General features: G+C 34.0%; 3 protein-coding genes across 6 annotated transcripts in view; all 3 read left to right on the forward strand.

The window, feature by feature from the left end:
* LOC108978309 (putative inorganic phosphate cotransporter) overlaps positions 1 to 12,832 on the forward strand; it is a 25,058-nt gene extending 12,226 nt beyond the window's left edge. For 2 of the 3 annotated variants that reach the window (XM_018948516.1, XM_018948517.1), the window contains exons 3-5: positions 10,796 to 10,935; positions 11,212 to 12,288; positions 12,412 to 12,832. In XM_018948516.1, coding sequence (XP_018804061.1) covers positions 10,796 to 10,935; positions 11,212 to 12,288; positions 12,412 to 12,582 — 1,388 coding nt within the window. In that variant the 3' untranslated portion in view covers positions 12,583 to 12,832. Of the gene's footprint in view, positions 1 to 5,914; positions 6,092 to 10,795; positions 10,936 to 11,211; positions 12,289 to 12,411 lie in introns of those variants that run through there. The other variant, XM_018948519.1, reaches the window with a different exon arrangement.
* A 5,135-nt stretch (positions 12,833 to 17,967) lies between these two features.
* Positions 17,968 to 19,909, forward strand: LOC108978246 (putative inorganic phosphate cotransporter). Its single transcript, XM_018948404.1, has 4 exons — positions 17,968 to 18,075; positions 18,148 to 18,278; positions 18,354 to 19,430; positions 19,649 to 19,909. Exons 1-4 carry the CDS (start codon positions 18,072 to 18,074, stop codon positions 19,769 to 19,771), a joined length of 1,335 nt encoding a protein of 444 aa, XP_018803949.1. The 5' UTR covers positions 17,968 to 18,071; the 3' UTR covers positions 19,772 to 19,909.
* Positions 19,910 to 22,099: 2,190 nt separating this feature from the next.
* The window catches only part of LOC108978239 (putative inorganic phosphate cotransporter), a 4,887-nt gene continuing 634 nt past the window's right edge, over positions 22,100 to 26,352 (forward strand). The window contains exons 1-4 of one of the 2 annotated variants that reach the window (XM_018948399.1): positions 22,100 to 22,183; positions 22,269 to 22,405; positions 22,472 to 23,557; positions 23,620 to 23,969. In XM_018948399.1, the coding sequence (XP_018803944.1) occupies positions 22,150 to 22,183; positions 22,269 to 22,405; positions 22,472 to 23,557; positions 23,620 to 23,823 (1,461 nt within the window). In that variant the 5' untranslated portion in view covers positions 22,100 to 22,149 and the 3' untranslated portion in view covers positions 23,824 to 23,969. Of the gene's footprint in view, positions 22,184 to 22,268; positions 22,406 to 22,471; positions 23,558 to 23,619; positions 23,970 to 26,352 lie in introns of those variants that run through there. The other variant, XM_018948400.1, reaches the window with a different exon arrangement.

Consider the following 26,352-nt stretch of genomic DNA (forward strand, 5'->3'; position numbering starts at 1 on the left):
AAAATGTTTCCAAAATTAAAAAATATATAATCAACATTGCCAAAAAACGAATGAAAATTTGAAAAAAATATATTTAACTCTGTTTTAAAGAAAAAGTTTACAACTTCAACTTAATTAAAAACTACATAAAATATAATCAGATAAGTAATCTGAAGTTTCGCAACAGTTATTTCTGAGCTGTGTATTACCTGCAAATACATTACGTAAATAGTTTTCCATTCTAATTACTTATGAAATAGAAACCTCAGCTTATTTATTGAAAATTCAAATATGTATTTTCGTGTGCGCGTGCCCTCACACAAGCGCTACAGCAAACACCCAACAAAGCACATACAGGTACTCGTACACCTGCGCACAATCACTCGACCAAATGTGATGTCAGTACCAACGTGTCAAAATGAGGGGAGTGTGCTGCTAACTGTTTATAATGATTTGATGTAAAAATATGCGCATTCATATGCATTTTTTCACATAATTACCTTAGCGCTTAATGATTCGTTACACTACAAGAGCACGCTGAAGTGTGTAGCGTGAGTGCTACAGTGCATTTCCTACTCTCTCTCAGTCTGCTGTGACAGTAATTACGCTTACTTGCATTACTGCTTTAATTTGTTACGGTAATATTCGAATATATCAGAGTCATTGATAATTATTTACTTTTGTTTAAGTTGTGCGCTCTTATTTGTTTTGAAAACAGCTGTGCTCAAGCATGTGCTTGCTGTGAAAAGCTTCGTTATGAGCTTCGAGCTTTCTGAGAGAGAGTTTTTACTAGCTGAGCGAGCTTTAGTTAACAGAGTAAGCTTTAGACAACCGAGCGAGCTTTAGTTAACACGGCGAGCTTTAGGTAACAGCAGTAAAAAAGTTATATTTGTTTATATAGTAGGTGACAGCTTTCAAGTTCAATTTTTAACGGTTTATATTCCAAAATTACCGTGGCCGTACAAATTCATGTTTTTTAAAGCTTGAAATGTTGAGTACTGCTATTTAATAGCTTTTAGTTTATATATGTATATGCCAATGGTTATAATGAGATGAATTAAGTGTTACAAAAATTTTCAATATGTTCGAAAAATTTTAGTTTTAGATAAGTTATAGTTAAAAAAAAACTATTCTTAGAATTAGAATAGCTTTGAAAGAATTTTAAAACAATATTATCCGCATATTTTCATTTCATAAAAAGTTAGGAATTTACCCCATTCGCTTTCAACTTCCATTGAAACATCGTCACCTYTAGGAAACGAGGCCGTAATGAATCGAAATATTTGGAGATTCGCAGCTTGTGAAAGTTCAAATATTTTTTTTTCAATCTTCTTTTAAGTATGTCTCATTTCTTAGAAAATTTGATTGCATAAAATTCTTGAAACWCATTTAATAAATAATTGGAAGGCACGTAAGCGAACTAAGACACTCTGAAAGCTCTCAGAAATTTTAATTGCAAWTTGTTTTGAGTTTCTGCTTTAAGWCATTAATCTTCTAATCTCAAAATTGTTCCCCTATTTAATTTTATTATCATTAAGAAATAAAATAAATTATGAGTCGAGCGTCTGCCGAACATTCTGTTGGCTTGGATAGAGAATAAAAATGATAAGCCGAATTCTGATAATGAAATTATCAAGTTAAGTTCAAACAGAATTCCAAACTTCAAAGTCTAACATAATTGGCGCTTAATGTTTATTTTGTTTCTCTACATAAACACGTAATATATTATTTAATATATACTACACATTATTAAAGAAATGACCTATCTAAATATAGCATTGAGAGCAATAAAAATATCGTACATTTTGATAAGCCACTTTAGTTTGRATGAAGCTAAATTTAAGACGATAGATAATGAAAATTGCAAAAGCGTATTTACATATAATATATTTATGTACAAAAATAAAATAAAATTAAAATCAAGTGCAGTCAATTAAATTTTTCCTTCCAAAAAAATATATATACTATATTGTATATAATATACTGACGTATTTACAGTATATTTAATCATTACAATGTGTGTGGGCATCATGCACTCATTTTAAATAATTTTTGTTTCGTCTGAACCCTGGTGTCAGGTGTTAAGCTGATCARTGAAGATGTCAAAGCAGTGACACCGAATAAATTATTATTGCGTGATGCTTGAATGTAAATTTGTCAGACGGCTGTGTAAATTTTTTAATGAATGTGAAAGCAGAACAGCAAAAAAGTTCTTTCACTTCGTCTGTTCCAGCGAGACTGGAAATTTTGATAAGCCGGACTCTTAGATGATCGCTCAGTGCGCGTGCCACTACATAGCACATACAAACAAAWTTAAAATATATAGTTTTGAAYTATTAATTGTTTATGAATAAATAGRTTCTAKAATATTATATTAAGGTAATGGTGATTCTTGATTGCTTTTTTAATTTACACCCTTGTCGTTTTTTTTTACCTAAATACCATATACATATATAATATTATACTCACTATAATAAATAATTATACTACTTCGAACAAGCTGAATCTATAACACCCCTTACAACTTGGTACTAATCCATGCCAAATTTCTTGCTGATAWCTTGTTAAAWAAAAAAGTTTTTCATACAAAARCTCATTTATGATAGTTCAGTTTGCATGACAGCTATATGCTATAGTCGTTCGATCTAAACAATATGCCCAAAGATCGTAGCTTTCTTTCGTGCAGTATTGTATGCCAATTTCAAGAAGATAATTTGCCAAATAAAAAAGTTGTCCATACAAGAACATGATTTTGATCGGCCATATTGTAAGGCAGAGACTATAATATATCAGTATATGACCGATTCAGACAGATGCGCAGCTTCTGTGTGTTACAAGGTGTGTAATATTTTATTTAGGGTACAAATATCACATATGTATATACTACATATTCGCACTTCTGCATGCCTATATGCACTTAGAGAAGGTTTACACTGTGGCGTATGAGTAACTTTTGTTAGCGTCAAAAATTTTTCTCATAAAATAGGCGATTATTGGTATTACTACTTAATTTTTCAAGGCCCATTAAACATTTTAGGGGTTTTTAGGTGATAAAGTTACTTTAACCGTTAGTTAATGAAATATTTCTATGCTTCCGACTTTATTAAATTACTGTTTAGACAAGTTGTCAACCTTAATGCAGTGCTACAAGCTACAACTTAGCAACTGTTTTAACGCTTAATTATATGTAAGCATGCGGTATATATATACATACATACATTTATAAATTAATTGTAACAAGCTGATTTAGAAATTTTTACTGAAACTGAAATACATAATGCGCATTTAATCGCTGGTGATCCCTAGGCGATAATGAATCGCTAATAAATGCCTGCTACAGTAACGGCATGTAAAAATAAGTAAAAAATTTAAAAATAAGAAAATGCTGTAAAATCAGACTAGTTGAAATGGCGTCTGGCAATTTTTTGAGCAGTGTTATCAGCGTTTAATTGAACTAGGATTTATATTATAAAATAAGGAAAAAATGGCTGACAATTTGATGTGAAAAAAGCGATGAAGCCACAAAGATTCTTTCTATATATAGTTCACATACATATGTATATACCGAGATAAATAGGCAGCGATCAACAAACCGCATGTGTTTATACATATATTGTCATATATTGTATATAAATATTTTGTGATCGCCTGATTGTCGCACTGTGTTCATTGTTGTTGTAACTTAAAGAAGGTGTGTCTATCTCATTCACAGCACACGCTAATATATACACATTTATATCATATATATGTATATAACTTATTGATGGGCTTGTCTCTGACTTATAAATATTAAATATAGCAAGCTTATGTTTATTTGTATGAATTTATAATATATTTAGACTATATACATATATATATATATATATGTACATATGTGTTTGTATATACAACTATATGGAAGAGCAGCATGTAGTACCTTGCGGGTTAGTAGTGGTCCGCATTGAATATTTTAACTTAATTATTTTTTACTGACATTTCAAAAAGAGCTCTTTTCTATTTTTAGATAATAGTATATAGTATAGAAATAGCAAATAAAACGCAAATAATAATAATAGTAATCATTAATATTGCTGATGGGTATTGTGGTCAGCGCAGAATCCATGAAATTTAATTTAAATGCATAATGATTAAATTAAAATATAACAAAATTAAATTTATGAATCAAAAATTTATTTCGGTATTAAATATATCGAAGCAAAATTATTTAGGTTTTAAATGTATCGATAACAAGTTTTCCGTTATATTCCGATAAATTAAATAAATAAATTAAATATCGATCTACATTTTATTTTATAAAATTTATCCATACAAAATCATTTAGGTGTTAAATTTATCGATACAAATTTTTCGATATTTTATTTATCAATCAAAACTATTTCAGTGTTTATCGACGAAAATCGTTTTGATATAAATATTATTGATCGAAAATATATGTATTTTATTAAATTTATACATGCAAAATTGTGGTAGTTTCAGTTTATCGGTATATTTATTTTCGATATTAAATTGATCAATCGAATTTTTTTATCTTATTAAATTTATTGATGAAAAACTATTTCAGTGTTGAATTTATCGCTACAAAATAACTTGATATTAAAAATATCAATGAAAATTTATCGGTTAGTAGTTATCGACAAAGAATTATTTCAATTGCTTTCTAGCCATTAGTTCCCAATGTGCAATTAATTGGGTGTATGTAAGATTCCAGAAACCTTCTTTTTGAATGTTTGAAGTTTGAAATTGAATGCGTAATAATGACAGGCTATTGGTGAGTTTTGACTACAAAATAAGTTTAAACACACAGTGTTCAGTCGAAAATACTTTAAAATAAAATTTATAACGGGAAATTTATTTTAATATTAAATTCATCGATCGAAAATTATTTCAATTGTATCATGTAGTTTCCATTGTACAATACATAATAGCTTGATATTGGATTAAGTCCGACTACTTGAAATTTAATTAATCTTATAACTGTTAATTAGCAATGTTTCAAAACAAAGTTCATTAATTCAAAATTATTTCAATTTATCGGAAAATAAATATCAATTCGAAATTATTTTTCAAACATTTCTTCTATTGCATATATAGAGCATATCAACATTAAACTTATCGATACAAAACTAAAATTATCGATTAAAAATGTTTCAAATGTTTAAAATCAACAGTTTCCAAATCCTTGCCTTGGGGACCAGTCATATTGAGAAACAACTACTACCAACTTGTAGTAAATGTTCATGCCCAATAACCTGGTAAACACCGCTGCCACAACGCGTTGCTCTACACACTTCATTGATTGGCGGTCGCTGATAATGTAAGTGTCTCAGCACTACATACTTACGCTGATAAGGTGATCGCTACCAGCGTCTAGCAATCTGCTCGACACGGCGAAATGGAGCAAGAGCATGCATACACCAACACACACTGCCCCTACCAATGTGTATGGTATGCTTACGTACAACACGTGTATATGTACATATGCCGTACGATAGTTAGGTGTAATGTGAAAACTGATACTAAGGCGCTAAAACAAATGTGCCGCGCATGTACAAACTATCTCCCTCACTACCTTTTATTGTTTGTTTTTATTACGTTCTTCCATTTTAATTACGCCTGCTGGAGCGCCTATCAATAATCAGCTTCGAAACGCCAGTCAGTCATTTCATCAAATAATTGACAGTTAGCAGTGTATTATAAATATATGCAATAGCCGTAGAAAGATAGAGATAGCATTTGGCTTGAGATTAAACCTAAAAATAGTAAAAACACTACGCATTAATCCCAATACACACAAATGCTCATATACTCTGCCATATGTTCACATGCGGTGTACCGCAGATTCGTTGAAGAGAAGGAAATCCGCCGATAGTACAAATGTACTTTAACTGCGGTTTGGTGCTGGTTCTTAACTTACTTGCTTTATTGAAAATCGATCGCAGCGATCAGTTGGAGTGCAGGTCTTGTGCGGTTAGGTTGTTGCTCTAAATTGAAACAGTTAAAAATTGTTTCCGTCAAGACAGTGCTTTTGTTTTATTCGTACGACATAATTATAAAAATAAATTTTTTTAAGAAACATTCAAAATGCCGAAAAACCGCCGGTTCGATGGATCAGGTATGTATGAATTGCAAATAGGGAAGATGGGTTCTTTAGGCACTGAAATGAGTTTTAAATTGAATACTAGGATAAAATATGCATAAGAAATAATATAATTCTACAGTATACAGTATAGAAATTAATTGATGTATTTGAAAAAAAAAAAAAAAAAAATAATAATAATAATCTGAAAAAATTGATTATAGAATATATTATATAATATATCAAATATTAGATAAATAATACACCAATATACACTTCACAGGTGCATTTCTTATAGCGTAAAGGGTATAAAAAAAATCTGTGACTTGATTCTGGATGCTGGCCATTGTATTTCAATAAAATTAATTGTAGAAAATAACAATAATATGAATATATTATCAGTTTTAAATTTTTTTTTTTTTTTTTAAAACCCAAAAATAAGTTCTTACACTTTTTTCTCTCAGTTTAAAATATTTTTTTTTTTTACAAATCGAAAAAAGAACGTTCTTACAGTTTTTTCTCAATGGAAAAATATGCAAATTTAAATAATTTTTTTTTTAGTTATTTTTAAATAAATTTTAATTTAAAGTTTTTTTTACTACATTTAACAAAAAGTTTTGTATTTCCTCATTTTTTTTTCAAAAATTTTACAAAGAAATAAAAACAATATTTTATTTTTAAAATGGAAAATAAAATTAATTAGAAATATATTTGAATATATTTTATAATCTCTATTTTAAATAATTAGTCACATATAGGCATTACTTCCTTTAATAATATATACAATTGTGAGCACACTTTCTTTGGCACCAAAAACTAAAGCAAACTTCTTAACTACATAGTAATACAACAAACACTCAAAACAATTGCGTTCTAATTGTTAATTAACTAATTCAAACAGTATTCCTTCATTTTCAACGCTTGTGAAAACGCGCTACAAGATAGCTAATCAATTGCCAATAACAACTACTTTTTGCTGCTTCTATTCATAAGAGTAAACAAGAAGCGGCATCTGGGCGCTTTTTATGTAGATAACTGCATTATTGTCGGATATAATCGTCTAAGCGGTCTCTACGCCAGTAAAGAAGAAGAAGATGTTTTTCATATGTGTGTGTGCGTTTATCTAGTAGGCGAACATAACTTAACCTATAAATAATTGCTATACATTCTTACCTGCTCATAGGCGAAATTAGCGTTAAATTCGAGTGCTATTAAATAACGGAAATACTAAGTTATGCATGCGAAGATAACACATATTTACTTGTCGTCAATGTAAAGTGCATTCCGTTATTGACAGCGCGCAAATATTTGCCAAAAGCCGTAGTAAGCGCTTTTCACTTTTCATTTATTTGATTAATTGCAAGTAATGCTTCTAGTTATAATAACAACAGATCAAACAAATTAGTATTAACAATACAGTGGAACTTCATAGGCTGTGCTATAGAAAAATGGAAAAAAGAATTTTGAAAAAAAAAATAAATAAAAAATTCCCACAACTCACCTATTTCAATGGAAAATGGTTCTGAAAAATGTTTTGCTCATTTAAGCGTAAATATTATTGCTTTCCTCTTATTTTTTATTCTTTTTATTTCTTTCTTATGTTTTGAAAACATGAACGGAGAGCAAGTGGTCGGGTAAACAAAACGCTTACGTCGTTTATTATTGATTTTATTTCATAAGAATCATTTAAGTATTTTCATAATAATTATTAGCTCTTCATACTTACGCAGTTATGGTGCATATGTACATGCATAAATACATTAGCACCTTACTTAATTATTGAAACCACATAACCTCAACATTTGATCGATACGACGCTTGAAATTTGATCGATAATATTTTGTTGTTTTAGTGGGAAATATAAATAAAATACACTCCAACTATAAGGAAGCTCTCTAATGATTCACCTCGTTTTGAGTTGTGGTTGAATGCTATTGCGCATACTCTTCCGGAAATTAAAACGAAATATATCGTGGTTTGCTCTTAAAATATATGCTTATATTGAAGAGAAATATATAGATTATACAGATCAATAAGTCATAGGTGTAGGTAGTGCGATTAATGTTCTATAATGTGTTTTAAAGTGTATGCTTTGGATTTATGTTTTAATAATGGACCTCTTCGCTATGCTACTTCAGCGCACTATGTTATAATGTTCATGTTTATTGACAATACGTACAACGTATAGAAAATACTTCCTGATATGTGCTATTAAGTCATTACTACCATACAGGATAAATTTTGGTATAGTATATCGTCACCTAAAATGCAAAATAACGTCACTTTTCATAAGTTTATAGGCTAAGGAAAACGGTATAATAGAAACCACTCATATTGAAAACAAAATTGAGTTTTGGTTATATATTGGTTATAAAATGGTTATATATTTCGTTATAACATGCTTATATATTGGTTATATGTGACAACGTAAGCTGAATATTTATATTATTTCATAAAATTCAGTTTTAACACTTACTTTCACTTCAGTTTAGTATAATAGCAAATACTTTACCAGATATAAAACAATTTTTATCAAAATAATGTGATATCTTTTACATAAAAAATTCTAATCCATTATAAGAATATAAGTCTAGGTCTACAACCATTACGATGATAAAAAATTGAGTGTTTTATAAGCGAATTATTAAAAATTATACCTTAGATATTTCTTAAATGATCACTTTAGAGCGGCGGGTTTATGGTATTAACTGTATTAAGTTGGCTTTTTTTGATAATTCTAACACCTCTAATTAGTACTAGTTAATTAAAAAGGTATCGATGTGGAGTCAGTTTTAAGTGCGCTCTGAATATTTTAATTCTATTTAAGTTCTCTATTGAATAATATGTTGGTCTTGTACGCCAATACCATTTAAGTTTATGGAAATAATATAGCTTCAAAATAAATACATATATTGGTACTTATTTATAGCGCAATTAACAATTTAATAAACAATTTGCTAATTTATCGTTAACAATATTAGTAATCGTTCCATAAACATAAAAGTATAAGGATATGATTTTAAATATGCTAAAAACATAAAAAATCACTATCACAATTATATTTTTAATTAATACAACGGCTTATAAATATTAGAAGAAACTATACTTTGAAGTAGACTGAGTTACTTGCTTTAAATTTCGCTTTTGACACACTTGGAGAATATTTAGTAATAATTCTCACCCAGTTTATACAAAAACGGAAATTCAAATATTTTCAAAAATTAGCCACAAATTTCAAGAATTTTCAAAAATTATCAAAGAATCGTCAGTTTTACTCTGACTTTTGGTGGTTTCTTTTACATATATTARTATACAGCAAAAAATTGGGTCGTCAAGAAAGTATTTTCGTATTTCTAATCAAACTTCAACTAGTTTGTTTCTTTATATTTATAGTAATACATAAATAAACAAATATGTACCATTTCGGTCGATCACTTTTCAGTGTAAATCGAAATTTCCAGAACGGAAGCGAACGAACCATTGTTGTGCTAAACGAATTAATACAGCTCTCCGTTAACTTCACCAATTTCATTTTTTATACAAAAATTGCAAAATATAACGAATTTCTTCATTATCTTCACTCATTTTTGAACAGCTGTAATTTTTTTTTAAACTCTCCGAATTTTATTTATTTTTTCTTAAATGAAGTTTAATCTCACCTTTCCAACATTGTGGTGTGACACAATGTGATTGGTAGCACTTGAGATATACGACTGTGACAGTGACATCTATTAACAAAATACGAAGAGACTTTTTCGACTATATGCACCTAATATATAATATATAGTAACCCTATAACTAGGTAACTATATACTTATTCTATACTAAAATTTCATTGCAACCATTAGCTAACTATTGCTGCATGAAGCTTAAAGCGAGAAAAATATTTAAACAGGAAGAATAGAGTAGCAGTGTACACGAAATAGTAAAAATATTTATGATCGTGACTCCGAACATATGATCAGAAGAATAGCCTAGTTGAAATTATTATAAGTAAAAATTTATGTACGAATTGGTAATATTTCATACTTTGATGCACTTGAATATATAATATAGATGTATGATATGTAGTATATATTTTTGAAAAGGAAAACTTCAGTTTACGTTTCAAAACTTTTAATTCCGACACTCTCTTTCTTTTTTACTTTAAAACAAACACACCCCCACCTCTACTTTGCCGGCATTTTATAAATATGTCAAAGTCCTTGATGTAGCCGCTTATTTTTGGTATGTGCCTGCTATTTTGATTGCGCCTTTTTATTATAAATACTTTTTTCCTTCAAAGTCAATGRAAGATTTCCACAGCCTCGGCGTCAGCTCTCCTTCAATATTTAAGTACTATAAATAGCAAGACAATTGAAGAGCTGAATGATTTCTTTTACTGTTGATACACATTTTAATACCCACTTGCTGCTTATCAGTTTATTTACATTATCAAACGAAGGCGCATGAGAAGAGTAGTTGAGGTATTAAAAAAAAAAAAAATTAAAATGCTTTTGATTGCACACACATTGATAGCAGATGCTACGGCGGCTTAAAACCCCAAAAGCGGAAGGTGCAAAGTCTGCCTGAAATGATGGCAGTGACCGAGTGAATATGTTTGGGATTTATTTGGGGTTTTACAGATTGTAATTATTTGTGTTTTAATTTATATTTATTATTTAAGTTATTATATTATTTTAAGCAAAATGTTCATATTTTCAACCAAACTTAATTATTCTTTTCTCTATTCACTTACAGGTTTCATGGGCCTTGGTATACGCCATTTTCAAGCCTTACTCATCTTCGGTGGCCTCTCTGTTGCATATGCGTTGCGTGTCAATTTGTCAGTCGCCATTGTCGCCATGACTGATAAAGACCATGCAAATCCAGATTTTGAGGTAGGTGTACCACACAATGGAGTGTTTGTAGTAGTTGTGGTCTTAGCGGTACTTTTATGACCTTATTAAACGAAATTTTGGTATACGTTGTACAAATGACCTCAAGTGAACAGTATTTTTGACTGCTTTTTTGTGTCAATGCTGTCACTAAAAAGTATTCCAAAGAAAGAAAGTATTTCATTTCTTTGAACGTTGCGCAACTTCAACTTTCAAAGGCTATTAATTTACTTTTATTAAAAATGTATTTCTAAATATTTTTTTTTTGTTCTTTGATAGGAATATGATTGGAACGAAAAGACAAAATCACTTTTACTCAGCAGTTTCTTCTGGGGCTACATTGTCACACAGGTGCCCGGTGGTGCATTGGCGCGTAAATTTGGCGGTAAGACGACATTGCTCTGTGGCGTGCTCATCTGCTCCATATTGGCTATATTGACACCTATTTTTGCGAAAATTGGCGATTGGCAGTTGGTGTGTGCGTTACGTGTCGCACAAGGTCTTTGCCAGGGTATGGTCTTCCCCTCAACACATACGYTACTCTCGCAGTGGGCACCCATTGAGGAGCGTGGCAATATCGGCACATACTGTTATTCGGGCTCACAATTCGGTACGGTTATTATGATGGCCACAAGCGGTGTAATCGCTTCATCGTCATTAGGTTGGCCCAGTATCTTCTATTTGTCTGGTGGTGTTGGTATTGTATGGGCTATTGTCTGGTTCATATGGGGTGCCAGTTCACCGGCCCATTCGAAAATCATTTCACCAGAAGAGAAGAAATTCATTGAACAATCGATTGGCGTTGATGCTGCTGAAGAACATGGCCCACCCGCAAATATACCGTGGGTGAAAATCTTCACCACACCCGCATTCTTGGTATTGATTTTGGTACATAGCACACACAACTGGGGCTTCTGGACATTGCTCACTGAAATACCCACATATATGAAGAACGTATTAGGCATGGATATCAAATCGAACGCGTTACTCTCGGCGCTACCCTATTTTGCTATGTTCTTAATGTGCTTCGTGTTCTCGAGCATCTCATCGCTTTTGAATAAGAAGCAATGCATGCCATTGTCATTTAGCAGGAAACTCTTCAATTCGATTGGCCATTGGGTACCAGTGATATCGCTCATCGGTTTGGGTTATGTGAGCGCGGATGATATAACATTGGCCATCGTACTCCTCACCGTTACGGTTGGCATCAACGCCTCCACCTATTTGGGCTTCCAGGTTAATCACATAGATTTGTCGCCGAACTATGCCGGCATATTGATGGGCATCACCAATTGCGCGGCGAATATTATGAGTATTATAGCGCCGTTGATTGTCGGTTTCATCGTCACCGATGAGGTAAATACATAGCATCACTGATTTTAAATATTTCCAATTATATAATTAATATATATTTCTTATTAAATAATTAATAACTATTTGTATATAAATTTTATTAATTTGTAAATATTTGTATTGCAGCATAATTCAGATCAATGGCGCACCATCTTCTTCATTGCTAGCGGTTTCTATTTCATCGGCAATTTGCTGTTCATCCTCTTTGGTAGCGTTGATGTGCAACGATGGAACGATCCACAACCAAAGCCGTCACCGAATAAACGCAATTCCACACAACTTGAGTCGCAGCATTAGACACGTGGGCGCCCTGTACAGTAGTGTAGTTTTGCCTCGTTTTATTTGATTTTAGTTTTCCTTTTTTGTTTACTGTTCGTATCAACACATGATACATTGTTATCGCTTGTCTGCATTTGTCTGTGTATAATTTAAGTTGTTAAAATATCGACTTTATAGCAAATACTTGATAAAAGTAGAATTGAAATATCAAAATTATGTATCATAATTTAGCTGAGTGATAAATAAAAAAAAAAAACAATGTAATTTAAGTTTATGTATAAAGAAGAAGAAGAAGAAGAATTTAAAAAAATTTACAATAAAAAGAAACTATAAAATAATAGAAAAAATAATAAAATTCATAACGAAACTTTAATTGCGAAGTTTAATTTAAGAACTGGTTAGGGCATGAAGACAATGTGGCGGTTATACCAATGTTCAATTATGTCCGGTGCTACGAACCACATTGCGTGTGGTTTTAAGCTTTTTTTAACCAAAAAATCGCTACAGCTGTTGACAGCTAGAGTTGAAATCCGGATGTCTGTCTGTCCGTCCGTCTGTACGTCTGTCCGTCCGTCCGTGCAAGCTGTAACTTGAGTAAAAATTGAGATATCATGATGAAACTTGGTACACGTATTTCTTGGCTCCATAAGAAGGTTAAGTTCGAAGATGGGCAAAATCGGCCCACTGTCACGCCCACTGCCACGCCAACAAAATGGCGAAAACCGAAAACCTATAAAGTGTCATAACTAAGCCATAAATAAATATACTAAAGTGAAATTTGGTACAAAGAATCGCATTAGGGAGGGATTTAATTTTTTTGGAAAAGTGGGAGCTGTCTCTTATACACATCTAGATGTGTATAAGAGACAGAACCATATCTCAGGAACTACTCAACCGATTTCAATGAAATTCGGTACATAATAGTTTGCTATCACCCTGATGACATGTTCGAAATATGGGTGAAATCGGTTCACAACCACGCCTTCTTCCAATATAACGCTATTTTGAATTCCATCTGAAGCCTTCTCTGTATAATACTCGTATATACATTAGGAACCAATGATGATAGCGGAATAAAACTTTACACAAATACGGTATTCGATGCGAGAGTGAAAAATGTTCGGAGACACCCGAACTTAGCCCTTCCTTACTTGTTCAACTTTCAATTTGGATATTTGGACAATGTAATCGCATGGATTTCATGTAAAATATATCATTGGAACAGTTTTTTGGGTCTCTTCGCGAGATAGCATTAATTCTGCGGTCTATTTTTATTGGAGTTTTTCAGTTTGTGTCTTTGCACGCAATATTGGAAATAGTTTTAAGATTTTGTATATGCTTAAGGACATTCAAAATTTTTGTTATTATGAGCATTTGATTTTATTCGAAATTTCCTTGGACATCTTTCCACACCCACAATGGTCAAAAAAGTAGCTACGAAGGGTAAGCGTTTCCTTATTAAAAAATTGGAATAATCAATTTTAATATATTTTAAACCACAAATTTTAARACACACCCTTATCAGAAATTAATAATATTATTAATAAAAATTAACACCTTGAGAGATTTTAACTCTTTAAAAAACTGTTTCTAATGAGCTGAACACTTAATTCACGTTCTATATATCGTAACGCATTTACCATATGGGAAAAAATTAAAAGAGCTTTAACTTCACAACTACAAAACAAAGTGAATTTAGTAGAAAATAGAGTAACATGAACAATGAAAGTCTTTAAGGAATATAAATAACGGTATATCAAAAATTTKTATCGTTATAATCATCAGCCACATACAAAAAAGGAGGCGTTTCCAATTAGTTCTCAGCAGCTGTATATTTTGAAATTTTTGTATAAAAGAGGGAAGAATGCCACGCAGGCCACCAACGAAATTARTGAAGTTTACGGAGRCGATGCTGTATCAGYTCGTGTAGCACAACAACGGTTCGCTCGCTTCCGCTCTGGTCAAACTATCATTGAAAAAGTCGATGAAATTATGGAAAATAATAACCAGSACCGTGACATAAGCAGCCACGACATCGATAAGGAACTTAGCATTTATCATCAAACGGGTTTGAACCGTTTAAAAAAGGCTGGCTACAATAAGAAGCTGAATGTTTGGGTATSACATGAATTGCATTTGAAACATTTAATGGACCGAATTAACRTCGGCGATTCTTTGAWGAAGCGAAATGAAATCGAACCATTTCTGAAACAAAGGRTAACAGGAGACGAAAARTGGATCAAATACGATAATAATGTGCGAAAAAATATCATGGTCCAAGCGTGGTGAAGCTCARCAAATRATCGTAAAGCCCGGATTGACTCCTCGAAAGGTTATGCTTAGTATTTGCTGCAGCGTCGATTAACGATTGATTTTACATTTTACTRACACCGCGGAGAGCATTTTGATTTTGTTGTTCTATTTGATTTCAATGGACTATTAGCTGATTTGACAGAAAGTCCAATAAAGCAGACAATTATGGAAGACATTGTACATTATTAGTGATGAAGAAGAAAGTATTGCTGAAGCTGATGTAAGTATTAACATCCCGCTTATTTTTCAAAGGAAAAGGATATTGAGTGGTGAACACAGCCGTCTTCAACCAAGAGTACAAGAGCCTGGCAGAAAATATAAATCGGCGACACGCCGGAGTTATAGTAAATGCAATTCACTGAATATAAAATATAAAATAATCATAGTAACAACGACCGTAAATAAAAAAAAAAAAAAACAATATTTTAGAGTTCACCAACATCGAGAGCACTGGAAAAAATGGAGATAAATATAAACCAATTAATGAAATGGAATTGGAAAGAAAGAGAAAGTTTATGCAGCTTTGAGATGAAGTTTATGGTGGACTAACATATCGCGCTGTAATGTCAGTTACAAGGTTTTTGGAAATATATATATCGTGTGCTGAGGTTTGATAACMGAGCCAATCGCAGAGTTGAGAGATCAAAGTATCAACATATATTTCTGCAAAATATGCAGTAGACACAATTGACAAAGTAGTAGGAACATATACAAGTAAGAGATGTCTACGTTTTATAGCCAGAAATCCTCCCTACTTGGAACGCGACAAAAATATATAAGCGTAGGTCTTTTTTTGAAAACCTTGGCCATGTTCAGAGTAAAATAACTCATAGAAAACRCTTACCAAAAATTCAGTTCTCAGSTGATATTGTAGGAAATATYCGGGCARAAGTATAACAGYCAAGCACTTCGGCGAGTRTTGGTCAAAAAAGRGAAAGACAAGTGAGCGAGCCACCTACGCATTTTGCCAGACCTCAATTTGCCCTAAAACATACGAGCGCTACACTTTTTGCAGGAAACATGCCGTCAACATCGTACAACAGTAACCGCTTTACATCATAAGTATTGTCTTGAACATACGCAATAAATAATTCAAATATACAGGAGTTGTAATCATTTATAATCCAAAAAGAATTGCTAAGAACAAAATAAAATTATAATTTGTAGTCAGTGAAATAAAAAAATATTAGATAAAAACTAAAATATATGATWCACATGCAAAACGCAGACTAGGCTATTCCGTGGCCTTAATATCATATACATATGTACACTTTTTATTAAAATAACAGATAATTCATTAATTAAAGGGATGGAAGTATTTCTGAAATGAAAAATTTGAATTTTAACCCTGTTCTCACAGATTTGAAGAAGTGTAACACCTTTTTGCTCACCCAACCATTACAGATGGTAATTATGTTGAACTCTTGGAATAACATTTTTTCATCTTTTCTTATTACAAACTTTTTCAATATTGAACACTTTTTGATCTGCAAAAATTATATTTTCATGGCCGTTTACCGCATTTCACTGAACAAACTGCTTGAATCGGTTCTTCGGTTTTCCAAGGAGATTTCAGCGAATGAAATCGCAAATAGTTTTCATGGCTGAATTGGTGCGAACCACGTGAGCGCGACCACTTCTCTTTCTGTCATAAACTGTTGGCGCTTGGAAAATATATCAAAAGTACTCTAAATTTAGATTCCTGAGAGGGTCATTATGCAATCACCACAATATGAGTGAGGAGCTAACTCCATTGTTAATAAGCGACTGCTTTAGTGTCTGCATATTATAGTTATATGAGTGGCACTGAATAAATATTACAGCAGAAGATAACGGCAATTTTTTGTGACAAAGCAAACTTTGTAGCAGAACTTATGGTAAGAGGAAGTAGATTGTTGATCTAATCATGTCGTTAAAGTAAGTTCTGAGAGTATAATCGATATACTACATGCTTATATTTTGAAACTGTAGAAAAACACTCAATTAATTGTTTTAATAGTGGAACTTAGACATCGAAATCAAAGATCTTTGACGTAATGTTAAGTTAAAATTATAACAAGCCTACKAAATCATATTTCTCGCTTATTGTTCCCCAATTGATTAAATTATGAGCATTATGAAAAAAAAAATTATAATAATAATGTGTTCTATTTTTAACACTGTAAAACTATTTTTATCATAAGGTTTACCAACAAGAATGACGTAATGTTAAAATGGAATAAAACACCCAAATTTGGTTTCTGTTTTTTGTTTTGTTATACCTCGACAATCGAAGAAAATTGTCAAGCAAACTTTCCAGAATCCAAAAATTTGTACACGTATAATGGCATCTTTAAGTTGTATTTAAAAACTTAGTAATAATAAAAATATTTATTTGGAAAGAACTACAGCTTAACTCCGGTAGCGCTTCTCCTAAACACGTGTTGTGCTGACCAATATATATTTGAAATTAAAAAACCAAACAGATTTCGTTAAAGTAATATTTTAGCTAATAATTAATCTTAATTAATTGAAAAAATAAGCAAAATAAAATTATTTGACTAAAAGCAGAGCTATAAAAAAATTGATTTTTTGAAAGTTATAAATGTATTTAACACCCTAACGCTACGCTGTTTTCCAAAGACATTTAGTGATTTCGGAACCAATCGTGCTATCAATTTTCCTAGATCTAGACTAAATGATCTTTCAAAGTGGTTTTCACTGATCTTTCCAAAATTCGAACGATTCCAGTGAGATCTCTGACTGTTAATGGTCGATTTTCAAGCACCAAATCCTTTATTTTATTGAAGTGACTGATGATCATTTATGTTGATAATCGCCCGGGTTCGTCGCATACAATAGCATACAAAATTTAATGGAACTTCTTTGTTGAGTAAGAAGTTCGGTTTGCTGCACCASCTATGTACTACGAATCTGCCCCAAAAAAATTTGATATTAAGGTGGTTTAAAATAAATTGTTTAAAAAAATCAAAATTCCATTGTGACTTAAATTTCCAAAACTTACGTTTTTGATATTTTTTTTAAATTTATTTATTTATTTTTTCAACTCAAATGTCAACTTTCGAAAAACATAAAAATAAAATAAATTATTCAGCCAAAAATAAAACTACAYACACAACACAAATAAATTTCGTAACGAAATTTATAAGAATTAGTTCCATATAAGCAAAATTCCGACTGCTTTCGAGAAGCAAATGAGTATGAATTCCGTTTAGTTGGAGCACTGTTAAGAAGAGACCATATCTTAAACTAAATCGTTAACCTTTGCAGCTCACTTTGGTGTTCGACATCTGCAAATGCTCTTGCTCTTCGGCACAATGTGCGTTGTGTATGCGCTGCGTGTTAATCTGTCGGTAGCGATCGTTGTGATGACAGATAAGACGTCAAATCCGGACTTTGAAGTAATATAAAAAATCTTGCTGACGATTGGTTTTGTACAAACACATTAACCATATTGTTTTCTCTCCATTTTCTAGGAATACAATTGGAATGAACATGTCAAGGGTTTGCTGTTGAGTTCCTTCTTCATCGGTTATGTCACCTCACAAGTACCTTCCGGCTATTTATCACGCCGTTGCGGTGGCAAATTATTGTTGCTCATCAGCCTTGTCAGTTGCTCGCTGTTGGCCATATTGACSCCATTATGTGCAGCTATCGGTAATTGGCAGCTGGTGCTTGCTTCACGCATAGTACAGGGCGTATTTCAGGGCACCGTATTTCCTTCAACGCACACGATACTCTCGCAGTGGTCRCCGGTTGAAGAGCGCGGTCTAATGAGTTCGTGCACATATTCGGGCTGTCAATTTGGTACGTTCGTTATGTTGGGCAGTAGTGGCGTGATTGCTGCCTCGCGTTTAGGTTGGCCTGGTATTTTCTACATATCCGGCAGTRTCGGTTTACTGTGGGCCGCCATATTCAAGTGTTTCGGTTGCAGTTCACCGAAAGAGTGTCGACACCTATCGGAGCGTGAACGCGAACTTATCACCTCACACTGGGGCACTTCGGAGCTGCAGTTTAGGCGCAGATCAATGCATCCACCCTGGACAGAATTCTTCAAGTCATGCCCCTTTTGGGCACTCATGACTGTGCACTGCACCAATAATTGGGGCCTCTGGACATTGCTCACCTATATGCCCGTCTATGTGAAAAATATCTTAAATATGGACATACAGAATAATGCACTCTCATCGGCACTGCCGTACTTTTCAATGTGGGTGCTCAGCTTCGTATTTACGGCATTGTCCATGTGGTTCAAGAAACGCCAATGGATGTCTTTGAATACAAATAGAAAGCTCTTTAATACCATTGGTCATGGTACACCGGCAATAACGTTAATTGCGCTCGGCTATGTGAATGCGGATCATGTGATCGCTGCAGTAGCTTTACTCACGATAACGGTTGGTGTTAGCTCGGCTTCGTATTTGGGTTATCAAATCAATCATATTGACTTATCACCGAACTTTGCTGGCATCCTAATGGGCATTTCGAATTGTTTAGCCAATATAACGGGMATTGTGGCACCGCTAACAGTGGCACTAATAGTCACTAATGAGGTAAGTTCTGTTTCTCAACGTGGAAGACTCRCTTGTGGCACTAATGACATCAAAAATTGCTGGTTGAAATCATAAATAGCTCGACGTAGACAAAACACATTTTTTCAACAACAACCGATTTTATTTAGTTTTTGTCTGCTAAAAATCCTAAAAATCCTAACCTTACTACAATCCTTCAATTGAAGAATATCTTAACAGCCAATCACTTTATTTTATAGAAATCCGTTGAGCAATGGCGTATAGTGTTCTTTYTGGCCTCGTCCCTGTACATTTTGGGCAATACGGTGTTTCTCATTTTCGGTGATTGCAACGTACAACCGTGGAATGATCCAGCTGATTAGTTCTAAACGACTTTGTTAAACATTAATGCATGTACGTTCTCTCTTAAATATGTCTGTGGAATTTATAAGCGACTCATAAGATTAAGCATATAAATTAGGTGTAAATCTATATATGTACATATGTATAAATTAATGTAAATTTGTCTCTGTTAAATAAACTTCAGTGCATAGCTCATGGTGACTTAACATAAAATGGCAAATGCTYTATCAAATCCGCACTATGGCGGGCGTTTAGACTACGTAAATAGAAATAGTTATAGTTGCAAGCAAAGTAAGTAATACGTCAGTAAAATGTAAGCATTCAAGCAGATTTGGTTTAACTGCAATCCTTACAGGGATTTCCGTGTGGTTCCTTGAAATCTCTTTTATATACATTTTGTTCAGTAAGATAATTACAAATTCATACTTAAATATTGAGCTTKTAGTCAAAGGCTAGTGAGCATCGATTAACCTCTCCAGTGTTCCTGAATAGAATAGAATTTGAACACAGTCAGGATTTCGATAGCTTCATATGACCATATTTAACGCAGAAATAGTATCACATATAGCTTAATAAAAATGTTTAAACTTTTTAAGCTTCAAAAATACCACAGTGTTTTTCAATAGAGCACTACAAGAGCAGATCGATAGGTACAGCAAACTACGCTATACTTTTCTCACTCTGTTGTCATTTCTATCCAGTAAGGTTCGCCATTTCTTCATGGGATGATATGCGATCCAACAAGGAGCCAAAATAATTAAAATATACTACCAAAATACGGATAGATCTGTGGCCTCAACTTTAAGAGTGCTACGCCTTATTGTTGTCATAATCGTCCTGTCAAATTAACAATTGAGCGTTTAGTGGAAAAGTTTAAATCCACAAGCACAGTACAATATGTTCGAGTGAGACAAAGCAGTGGCCGTAGAGTCGAGAATATGACTCACTGGCACATCAATTGTGGAAGATCCAAAAAATCTCTCATACGTCGTTCTCAAACGTTGGGCATCTCTGTTGGCGTCGTTGTGGCGAATTTTGCGAAAAGTTCTGAGCCTATATCCGTAGAAGATCAAATGGACGCAAGCACTGAAGCCACCCGATCACCACAATCGTCATATTTTCGAGAATTGGGCTGAGCAACAACTTGAAAATGAACGGTTTTTTATCCAAAAATCATCTTCAGCGATGAGGCTCATTTCTGGCTAAAATATGCGTTGTGTTGTCAGGCAGCAATCCACACGTATTCCATGGGTCACCATTGTATTCCTAAAATATTACGGTTTGGTGCAGTTTATGGGCCGGCGACGTCATTGGGCCGTATGTCTTCGGTGATGATCAAAACTGGCAYGTTACTGTGAATGGGAATCGCACATTGAATGAAATCGACTCGGGCAATATGTGTACAGGGTTTGTCCGGAAAATAATRGKACTGATTTTCATACGCCGCGACTACACTTCGGAGCGTGGGCGCACCGACTGGATTCCAAAAAAGGCTTTCCTAGCTAACGAACGAGCGGCTTCTCRGTTGTCTTCGAGCTCCGACAGAGACATTTGATTTGATCAAACATTCYCACCCAGAAGTTGCTTTAGCAAGAGCAAATCCARAGTGTAAACCATGTTAAATTTCTTTCTGACATCAACCACTATGAGTGTCTTMYTCCTRGACAAACCATCAAAGGCAAGTTCYACGTGGAAGAGACTCAAATAAAGAGTCAATCGGATCCGACAAGACTTGCATTCAAAGTTGCACCACGACAACGCCCGCCTTTCTTTTGTACAGCTACTTAACTAAGGCCGGCATCCCAACGCTTCCGCAGCCGCCCTACGGTTCGGGAGGGCCACTGGCTTTTTCATATTTCCTTGCCTATGAAGATCGATGAAAGGGGATCCAAGCAGCAAGCACCTCGACTATAAAGGCTATTCTGGAGAATGCCCTCCGTGACGCCTCCAATGCTTGCAAATCGAGCTGGCAGCGTTGCATCGGCTCAGAAGGAGCCTATTTTGAAAGTTTTTAAAGAATTGTCACGATTGGTTCAATAAATTATCTTAAATCGACTCAGTCTTATTACTTTCCGGAAAAACCCTGTATATAAAAGTATGAAAGCCACCCTTTATTTGCTTATCACGGCTTTAAATTTTAACAAAAAGTTATAAATAGAGTTAGAAAAGTTAAAACTTGAGGCCAACGCTATATGACAGCTATGATACTAACGACAACATTTACTAACTGTAAATATTTGGCGTAGTTTATATTAGACTGAGATTAAAACATTTTATACACTCCACTGCTAATTTGTAAATTCACAAGAAAAGAAAGTCAACCAGTTAATAAAATGCAGCTAAACGCATTCAGTTTTAATTGCGGCTCGGAGCAGTAAACATTAGTAAAGTTGTGATAATGGTATCGAAAGATATTTCCGCTGAGAATGCTGGTGAGACTGCCGCTGGAACTGACGGCCAGTATACAGTAGATATCGACGTCACCATGCCTAACCGGTTGTTTTACATTTTCAATAGGTCCGAAAGTGGGCGTGCGACATTTGCAAAGTATGCTGATATTTTTTGGTTTGTGTGTGTCGTTTATGCAACGCGTCAATCTCTCAGTGGCTATTGTGGCAATGATGGATCGGAATTCAACTAATCCAGATTTTCCGGTGCGTCCATAATTTTTCAATTGGTTTTCTCAATTATAACAGTTATTGCCTACGATATACATATAGGAGTATGAGTGGTCAGAGCGAACAAAGTCACTGCTACTGAGCAGCTTCTTCTGGGGCTACTTCCTTACGCAGATACCAGGCGGTCAGCTGGCGCAGCGTTTCGGCGGTAAAACAATGTTGCTCTTCAGTGTCGGCATTTCAGCATTTCTCGCGTTGTTCACGCCCTACAGCGCTCAACTGGGCGGTTGGCAATTCATATGCGCCTTACGATTTCTGCAAGGCTTTTGCCAAGGTTCCATTTACCCATCAACGCACACTATTTTAGCCCGATGGGCGCCACCAGCTGAACGCGGTATACTTGCAACACTCTGCTTTTCCGGCTCGCAATTCGGCACGATCATCATATTGAGTATTAGTGGCACATTAGCGGCTTCAAAGTATGGGTGGCCGAGCATTTTCTATATTTCCGGCAGTTGTGGTATTATCTGGTCGTTTGTGTGGCTATTGTGGGGCGCTGATTCACCGCATCAATCCAAATTAATAASACCAAAGGARCRAWATTACATCGAATCAGCAATAGAAGCGATTTCCAAGAGTGAGAATAATACCAATTCAGCAAAGTTGCCCACCCCTTGGTTGAGCATTTTCACATCCTTGCCATTTTGGGTGCTACTCATCGCAAATTGTGCCTACAATTGGGGCTATTGGACACTGATGACACAAATACCCTCGTATATAAAGAACGTGTTCGACAARGATATCAAGAGTAATGCTCTACTCTCCGCCTTACCATATGTCGCTAGTCTTGTACTCGGTCTGTGTTTCTGTGCGCTTGCTCAGCTACTGCTTTCAGCAAACGTATTGAGCACGAATGCTAGTCGTAAGATCTTCAACACGATCGGCATGTGGGTACCGGCAGCGGCCACAATTGCGCTGGCGTTTGTTGACGCCAATAGTGCTGATTTGGCCGTTATTCTACTCACTGTGGCTGTGGGCACCAACTCAGCAACATTTTTGGGTGGATTTGTGAATCACATTGACTTATCGCCCAATTTCGCCGGCACACTGATGGGCCTTACAAACTGTGCGGCGAATTGTATGAGCATTATTGCACCRTTAGTTGTTGGCGTCATTGTGACAGACACGGTAAGTTCGTTAAACATAATAGACGCAAATACATATACGTAATATTATCGTACCAATTGCAGACAAACCCAAATCAGTGGCGCCTTATATTCTACGTTATGGCATTTTACTATTTCATGGGCAATTTACTTTTTATATCTTTGGGTAGCACTAAACTGCAGCCGTGGAACGAGCCGGTGAAACGAGACACAGATCATGAGCGTATCAAATTTCAAATGGTAGTAGATGACCAGGAGAATAAATTATCAAAACTTGAATTTAGTTAGATGAACTACAATATTCAGAATGATGAATGGATCTTCATTGCATTCAGCAAACAAGCGGAGATGGAGTATAATGCTAATTTGGAATGTTCTAAAAAAAGTATTAGATATAAGAATAAAAAATTTGTTAAATTTCTTGCAGAGTGTAATTGTTTGTTATACCTAAAACTGCCCTGTTGGAATCCTCTCGTACAATGTGAAACAGAAGGTTTCGTGGAGCGCYTAACCGTCATATACTTAACATAAAAGTTCTCCAACTACCAGTTGTCTTTATATTAATCCAGTATATGAGTAAAAGTAAAGTAATTATAATGAAATTAAGGGAGCATATTTTTATAATGACCCAAATAATCATAACACACATAGACCTAATGTATTCACTTCAAACCTTCCGGTTTCTTAGGCTACGCGTTTTCTTAACCACTAGCCCTAATAAGTTTAAATCCCAACCCCTAATGCAAATGGACACGAAGCTAATCCTAGTATTAAAATTGGGTGAGTTCATGGCCTATAATTTAAAATACTTGTAATAACATATGGTTGGAATCCGTTGCATTTTGCAAAAGTCTAATTGCAAAGTTTTGCCAGTGTCTGAAAATATGCCCCAGGTTATGATCACTAAAAATTGCGAGGGAAAAAATGTGCGTTAAGTAGAAATATCAGTATATATATATATACTGAAACTTGTAAAAAATAAAGAGCGGTTTATAATTCCGGAATASATTTCACATTGAAAAATATCGTCATTATTTGGGAGAAGGATCAAAATGCCATAACCAGTTACACTTATCTGGTTGTGGCGCTGGGCAGCAATGCTGTAAAGTGCAGGTGTTTCTGCTTGGTCTTTAATTCGTTTTGTCTTTCTTTAACTCTGGTTTACGCTCCAGGGTTGTCGCTGATCTTTCTTCTCTTTTGGTCCTTAAATAAGTATGCTTTCGCACGCCACATGAATTCGCGTTTTTAAACACATCCATTCTAGCTCTAACCTGACCAGAKATTCGATTTGGGATGTGCCAATTGCTTAATGAGTTGCACCGAACTTCACAGTCAATCGTTGATTTTTTAATTTTCGTCACTTACCTATTATAAAGATAGCGACTCAATGCCTGCCCATAATGTATGCTCCTTTAAGAAAGTGTTCTGGGGTAAGAGCTGCGATCTCTGAAGGAACTTGAGAAAGTGCTGTAAGTAGCGGTGAATTGAAAACGGCATCAATTCGAAYTAATAATGTGGTGAACTGTTAAAAATTAAAGTTGGTTCCTTGTGGAGCGAACTTTTGAAAAATCTCACAAAATGGTCTTCAGTAGCTCTTTGGGCTCCAATAAAGGGTTTGCTGTCATCGCTCATTAATTTTGATGGGAAGCTACGTCAAACGACGAAGCGAGCGAAGGAGGCGAGAAAGCATGAACTATCCCCCCTCAAAAGAGCGKCTATTAAACCATGCCTTGCTGTATTTTAATTAACACGTTTAATCAAACACATCTTTAAAGAWATTGAAAACACCACATCTTCATAAAATTTCCAAAATCATTAAACTTCAATATACGCCTTATATCATATGTGAATGGAGCTCCATCTTTGGGTGTATTGGCTAAGATTGCRATGCTATGAATGCAAATAAGGCATCAATTTAAACCTTGAGATMAGCGCTATCCGACAAAAATGGCACTAATTAATTACACTGGATCACAAATTTGAATTTGTTTTTTGTTCCACGGGTGCCACTATCCAATTTGTATGTGAAATGGCTCGCTGATTTCAAAAATCGAGTAAATTTTTGTTATGGATACGTTTTTGAGATATTTGCAATTCACCGTTATTCGACCAAAAAAAAAAACAGGTGTCTTCATTTCATCATGTATACCTCACTGACCACTTGCGCAATCTTACTACAAATTATATAAAATAAAAGTGAATGAAATTTCCTAAAAATACTCCATTTTTCCAGAGGCCTTATAATTTCCGAGAACGGGTGGGATATCTAGCTATGCGCTGTTTCTGTTAAGTAAAAAGTCAAATTTCATGTCGTTTTTAGTTTTTATATACTCATTTATTTATATATTAGTAATATATATTAAAAGAATGTGTTATTTTTGTRTTAAGTTGATGTTCTTACATTATAGTCGAAATGATTATGTGTTTTGTTTTGTCGTTTATTTAGTTTAGGACCGGCTTCTCTTATGAGAAACCAACAGTAGTCTTCGCCATGCTCGTCACTTTCGTCTCCGAGATTTCCCGGAAAAAAACTTAAATGGGAATGCAGGAAATGAATTTTTAAAGACATATTTACGCCTGGAGAAAAAAGAAAATGTAAATAAGTAAATTATAAAATTCTATATAATTAAATTAAATAAGTTTTGAATAATCACCCATTTCTGCATAATTTTTGATTAAGTCGCTTACTATCTTCTCGTAGTTTGGACTTTTGTGTTTACCGAGAAAAGAAGAAACGACCATTTCGAAGGAATCCCACGCTGCTGGCTCAACTGGTGACAATAGTCCTTTGAATTGGTCATTATTTATCAACTTTTT

The sequence above is a fragment of the Bactrocera latifrons genome, unplaced genomic scaffold (genome assembly GCF_001853355.1).
Source record: "Bactrocera latifrons isolate USDA-ARS-PBARC rearing strain unplaced genomic scaffold, ASM185335v1 scaffold_12, whole genome shotgun sequence".
In the NCBI taxonomy this organism is placed as follows: Eukaryota; Metazoa; Arthropoda; class Insecta; order Diptera; family Tephritidae; genus Bactrocera; species Bactrocera latifrons.